Consider the following 6,403-nt stretch of genomic DNA (forward strand, 5'->3'; position numbering starts at 1 on the left):
CCTGAGGTCCCACGCCGTGTCCAGGGGCAGAGCCCCAAAGCCAGCCGGCCCCGAGGGTGGCACGGGGGACCCCGGCCGTACCTGTGCCCACTTGTGGCGGCACTTTGGTGTCGCCGCGAGTTGTCTTTGTTTTGCTGGCGAGGCGGCTCCTCCTGACCCGTATATCCTTCCCAGCACTCGAAAGCCAGCCCAGCAGAGAGGAGCCCCGAGGCCACGGGGCGTTCGCAGCCATGCCCGCAGGTGGCATTGCTGCCCTGACCCCGGTGCCACTCCCTGCCGCAGCCGGGGAGGGGCGCAGGCAGGACAAACCCCGCCGTCCCTCACTCAGATGCTCGTCTGCAGGTCGCCGTTGAGCAGGGTCCTCTGCGTCTCCGTGGTCTCGTTGAGGCGGGATTTGTCCTGCTTGCTGTCGCTGCGGTCGGCCTCGTCCATGCCGCTGACCTTCACCAGGCACAGCACGTTCTGAAAGCTCTTCTTGAAGTTGTCGGACAGGAAGGCGTAGAGGATGGGGTTGGCACAGCTGTTGGCGTAGCTCAGCACCACCACGAAGTCGAACATGCCCTTGAGGACGGGCGTGGGCACGATCATGACGGACACGGAGGAGACGTTGAAGATGTAGAAGGGGAGCCAGCAGAAGATGAAGACGGCCACCACGATGGACACCATCCTGGTGACTTTCTTCTCGGACTTTTTCCTCTTGGAGGAGCCCACCCTGATGCCCGAGGACTTGACTTTGATGATGATGAACAGGTAGCAAAGGCAGATGATGGTGAGAGGCACCAGGAAGCCCAGGATGAAGGCGTAGATGATGAACCCCGTGTACCAGGCGCCCGACTCTCCCGGCCAGATGATGGTGCAGCTACTCCTGCCGTGGTTGTGCTGCACCCCGGCGTAAATCATGATGGGCATGATCACCAGCAGGGAGACGCCCCAGACGGCCACGTTGATCATTTTGGCCGTCCTGGGCCGCCTCCACTTGGCAGATTTGATGGGATGCACCACGGCCAGGTAGCGGTCGACGCTCATCACCGTCAGGCAGAAGATGCTGGTGAACTGGTTGATGCCGTCCACGGTCATGACGATCCTGCAGAGGGCTTTGCCGAAGGGCCAGTGCACCAGGGCCACCTGCATGGCCAGGAAGGGCAGGCCCAGCATGAAGAGCTCGTCGGCAATGGCCAGGTTGAGGATGTAGATGTTGGTGATGGTTTTCATCTTGGCATAGCGCAGGATGACGTAGATGACCAGCGTGTTGCCGCACAGCCCCACGATGCACACCACGAAGTAGATGAAGGTGAGGATGGCGTTGCTGGTCAGGTCGAAGTGCTGGCCCGTGGCGTTCTGGGAGGTGTTGGTGGGCGCCTCCAGGGAGAAGTTGTCGAAGGGGGAGGCCGGGGAGAACCAGAAGGCGGTGGCGTTGGGCAGCTCGTACTCCATGGCTCTCCCTGGGCGCTGCTGGCTCAGAGGAGCCCCGATGTCATCCTCCCTCTGGCTCTGGGGAGAGAGGAGAAGATTCTAGAAATCAGGGAGAAAATAGAAATGAAGGGATTCCTGGGGAGGATCTGTCCATCCTGCTGCCAAGCTCAGCGGGAGAGACGCTCCCTGCAGGGGGGGTTCCCAACCCATCTGGCCGTGTCCCCTCCTGGAGCAGCCTCCCCGAGCGCGCCGCAGCTCCTCCTGGCTCTGGCGATCCCGGAGCCTTTAGGACTCCGCAAATCCAGCGGGTGCGTCCCGGTGGGTGCGACTGATGCCGGGAGCACCGAGGGAAAGCCTCCTCCTCTCCCGGCCCTTGGGCGGGTGCAGCCCCTTCCCTCCCAGCCGGCACCGGCACACGAGCCCGGGCGGCTCCGGTGGGCGACGAACTCGCCGCGGGGAGCCCCCAGCCCCGGCCCCGCGTCTCCGCTGCAGAGGGCACCGGGCGGTGCTGCCCCGCCGCTCACCTGCTCCCGCCGCCGCCTCCCGGCCCGGCCCGGCTCGGCCCGGCCCGGCGAGCACCGGGGAGGCTCCGGCAGCGCCGGTGCCCCGCTGGGCTCCCCTCGGTTCCGCCCCGCACGGCTCCGCACGGCTCCGCGTACCCGCTCCGCGCGCGGCTCCGCCGCTGGACCAGCGCACCGGCTGCGCCCCGCCCCGCGCGGGGCGGCTCTGCGGGGCCGGGGCGGGGACAGCCCGAGGAGCCCCGAGCTGCCCACCCTGGGCTGCCCGGCGTGAGCTGCCCACCCTGTGCTGCCCACCTTGTGATGCCCGGCGTGAGCTGCCCTCCCTGTGCTGCCCACCCTGTGCTGCCCACCCTGTGCTGCCCTCCCTGTGCTGCCCGGCGTGTGCTGCCCACCCTGGGCTGCCCTCCCTGTGCTGCCCACCCTGTGCTGCCCACCATGGGCTGCCCAGCGTGAGCTACACACCCTGGGCTGCCCACCCTGTGCTGCCCTCCCTGGGCTGCCCACCCTGGGCTGCCCGGCGTGTGCTGCCCACCCTGTGCTGCCCTCCCTGTGCTGCCCACCCTGTGCTGCCCGGCGTGTGCTGCCCTCCCTGTGCTGCCCACCCTGGGCTGCCCTCCCTGTGCTGCCCACCCTGTGCTGCCCACCATGGGCTGCCCAGCGTGAGCTACACACCCTGTGCTGCCCACCCTGTGCTGCCCACCCTGTGCTGCCCTCCCTGTGCTGCCCTCCCTGTGCTGCCCACCATGGGCTGCCCGGCGTGTGCTGCCCTCCCTGTGCTGCCCCCCTTGTGCTGCCCTCCCTGTGCTGCCCCCCTTGTGCTGCCCACCCTGTGCTGCCCAGCGCGTGCTGCCCACCCTGTGCTGCCCTCCCTGTGCTGCCCTCCCTGTGCTGCCCACCATGGGCTGCCCAGCGTGAGCTACACACCCTGTGCTGCCCACCCTGTGCTGCCCAGCGTGTGCTGCCCACCCTGTGCTGCCCGGCGTGTGCTGCCCACCATGGGCTGCCCACCCTGCTCTGCCCACCCTGTGCTGCGCATCGTGTGCTGCCCTCCCTGCTCTGCCCACCCTGCTCTGCCCACCCTGCTCTGCCCACCCTGCCCTGCCCACCACCATTCCCTCTCCTGCCGTGCCCACCCTGCCTCCAGCCCTGCCTCCCCACTGTCCCGCTACATTTTGGTTCCAGCCACGGCCTCAGCTTCTGCAGAGCCACCAGGGAGAGGGCAGCGTGCTGTGACCCAATGGAAGGTGACCCAGAAGGCTTCTGAGAGCCCCAAATTCTCCCTGGAACGCTGGAAATTCCTTGGCCCCAGGAGTTGGCATCTTGCCCCCACGGCCAAGCCAAGGCAGGTCCTCGCTGGTCCTCCCATCTGGGCGAGGCTGGAAGGTGATGCTGAAACACTTGGGGTCTCTGGGGACTTGTGCAGCACAGGTGGCTCCTGCCACAGCCTCTCCCTGGAGGAGGAGGACCAAAACCGAGAGGTTTGGGGCAGATAACCTCTAACAGAGGTTTGTTTGGGATCTTGAGAGCAATTAAATTATCTCCATTCCTGCCCCTCTTCCCATCACTTGTCCAGGAGACAATGGAGAGCAGGAAATTAGGAGTGAACAAAGAGCCCCGCGCTGAGGCTGCCGAGCGCGGCCGCGAGCTCCTCGTTTTCACTTCGCCATCCCCTTCCCAAGGCGGATCTAGAGACATCAGGTCCTGGAGCACCGGCGGGGTCGTTATCAGCCTCATTAATCTTTAGGAGGCAGGAAAAAGCTGCTTGTGCTGAAGAGGATGTGGGAATTAATGTCCCGGTAATAGCGGGAGAGGAGGGGGGGTGCAGGGGATCGGATCCCCGAGCATCGAGCCCAGCCGAGGGGTTTGGTGCCCTGTGACCTTTCCAGAGCTGTTCTGTCCTCTCCTGCCTGGTTCCCGTGCCCAGCAGCGATGTCCTTCCCTCGGCAGCCGTGCCTGGGGGCACTCCCAGCGCTGCCTCCCCGAATCTCTGCCATCACCAGGCACCCAGAGCACCCTGGCCTGGCCGGCAGGGGCCTCTCGCAGCTGCAGAGAGCCCAGGGGGCTCAGGAATCGCAGGGTGCCCCCAGCTCCTGGAGCTGCCTGGGGAGCAGCAGGGCTCCAGCCCCTCCCTGCCTCTCTTTCTCTTCCATCTCGTTGGGAAGCCGGGCCCGGGGAGCTGGGGGAATCCAGCCAGTTCAGCCTGGCTGAACTCAGATCGGATCTTCATTAAAAACCCCATAAAATTAATGAAATGGTGGCCCGGTGGGTATTGAGGAGCTGATCTCCGTGCAGGAGGAGGGCAGCAGCAGCTGCCTGAGTCAGGAAACCATCGCTGAGCCTTTTGAAGGGATTTGTTTTTTCACTCTGCCTGGTTTTGGGGCTGAATTAAAGCCCGGTGCAGAGTGTGCTCCACGTCCCTGGGTGGTCCCTGCTTTGGAGGGACGCGGTACCAGCAGCTGGTTTGGTGCTGGCAGATAAACTCCTCTTTGTCCTTTTGCCTGGGAAGCATCCCCAGCGCTGAAAAGCGATTTACTGGCAGGGCTGGAGAGAGGAGGAACACTCAGCCCCTTCCCACACAGCCAAAATAACCCCTGGGAGAGAGGCACGGAGGTTACGTGACCACAGAGAGGCTTTAAAAACCTTTCCCAGCTTTCTGCCATCCCTTCCCAGCTGCTCCACAAGAGTCCCTGTGGAAAAACAGAGCTCTCGACCCCTGTCCTGGAAATGAGTGTTGTAAGGAGCTGGGCTGGGATGCCAATGGAGGGGTAGGGTGAGCTGGCCTTTCTCCTGGATCCGGGATGGGATGGGCTGGAATGGAGGGAGCTGGGCTGGGATGGGCTGGGATGGGCTGGAATGGGATGGGATGGGATGGGATGGGATAGGATGGGTGGGATGGGATGGGATGGGGTGGGATGGGATGGGATGGGATGGGATGGGATGGGATGGGAGGGATGGGATGGGCTGGGATGGGATGGGATGGGATGGGATGGGCTGGGATGGGCTGGGCTGGGATGGGATGGGATGGGATGGGATGCACTGGGATGGGATGGGGTGGGATGGGATGGGATGGGATGGGATGGGGTGGGATGGGATGGGGTGGGATGGGATGCACTGGGATGGGATGGGGTGGGATGGGATGGGATGGGATGGGGTGGGATGGGCTGGGATGCACTGGGATGCACTGGGATGGGATGGGGTGCAGCTGCTGTCCCCCAAGAAGAGAAGGATTTGCTATGCAGCCAGCCCGAGGATCCCTGTGAATTTCTTGATGATGATGATGATGATGATGATGATGATGATGATGATGATGATGATGATGATGATGATGATGGTCTCTCTTGGGAGAGCCAGCCCTGAGCAGCTCTGTGACACCCCAGCCCCCTCAGAGGGACCCCGCTGTCCCTGTGGCCGTGGGGACAAGGCCAGCACAGGCGGGGATGACCGCGCTGTTCTGTCCTGGGGTGGCACTCGGGCTGGCACTGCCCTTTCCCTGCCTTTTCCCTTCCCAGCTCCAGCCCAGCAGCCCCGGGTGCTTCTGCGGCTCTGCTGATTCGTGCCTGGAGGCGGCCTGGCCGCGTTTCAGGGATGCCCGGGCTGGGGGGAGGCTCCTCTCTCTGTTCATTATCCGGACAAACAGCCTGGGCAGCGTCCCCGCGCCCCGAGGCGCGGCAGGACCCGGCTGGTGCCTGCCAGATCTAATCGGGAGCGTCTGCAGCGCTGATGGATGGCGGGGGAGAGGCGCTGGCGCCGCCACCTGAGCCCGGGGCGGCGTCCGGGGCTGCCGGGATCCGGGACGGGATCCAGAACCTGCCGGGATCAGGGGCAGGATCAGAACCTGCCGGGATCCGGGACGGGATCCAGAACCTGCCGGGATCAGGGGCAGGATCAGAACCTGCCGGGATCCGGGACGGGATCCAGAACCTGCCGGGATCAGGGGCAGGATCAGAACCTGCCGGGATCAGGGAAGCATCAGAACCTGCCGGGGTCAGGGGCAGGATCAGAACCTGCCGGGATCAGGGAAGCATCAGAACCTGCCGGGATCAGGGACAGGATCCAGAACCTGCCGGGATCAGGGACAGGATCCAGAACCTGCCGGGATCAGGGACAGCATCAGAACCTGCCGAGGTCAGGGACAGCATCAGAACCTGCCGGGATCAGGGACAGCATCAGAACCTGCCGAGGTCAGGGACAGCATCAGAACCTGCCGGGATCAGGGACAGGATCCAGAACCTGCCGGGATCAGGGACAGGATCAGAACCTGCCGGGATCAGGGACAGCATCCACACCCCCCTGGATCCAGGACAGCACCCAGATCCCTCCAGAGCAGTGTCCATCCCACAGGATCCAGGGCAGCATCCACAGCCCAGATCCAGGGCAGTGTCCACACCCGCTTCTGTACCCCGGGGGTGTCCCCACCCCACCCCATCCCAGCTCCTGCCCTCCCCACAGCCGGTTCCTTCCTCCCTGCC

The 6,403-nt window shown here is 64.6% G+C and overlaps 1 protein-coding gene across 1 annotated transcript; it reads right to left on the bottom strand.

The window, feature by feature from the left end:
* Window positions 1-323: 323 nt before the first annotated feature.
* SSTR2 (somatostatin receptor 2) lies at window positions 324-2,031 on the bottom strand. Its single transcript, XM_066565959.1, has 2 exons — window positions 1,938-2,031; window positions 324-1,491 (listed from the first exon to the last, which is right to left on the bottom strand). The coding sequence occupies exon 2, from the start codon at window positions 1,432-1,434 to the stop codon at window positions 325-327; it is 1,110 nt and encodes a 369-aa protein (XP_066422056.1). The 5' UTR covers window positions 1,435-1,491; window positions 1,938-2,031; the 3' UTR covers window position 324.
* Window positions 2,032-6,403: the final 4,372 nt, after the last annotated feature.

The sequence above is a fragment of the Molothrus aeneus genome, chromosome 26 (assembly GCF_037042795.1).
Source record: "Molothrus aeneus isolate 106 chromosome 26, BPBGC_Maene_1.0, whole genome shotgun sequence".
Taxonomy (NCBI): Eukaryota; Metazoa; Chordata; class Aves; order Passeriformes; family Icteridae; genus Molothrus; species Molothrus aeneus.

What these genes read in the sequence shown, in the direction of transcription:
- SSTR2 (XM_066565959.1), bottom strand. Translation starts at nt 1,434, where the DNA reads ATGGAGTACGAGCTGCCCAACGCCACCGCCTTCTGGTTCTCCCCGGCC.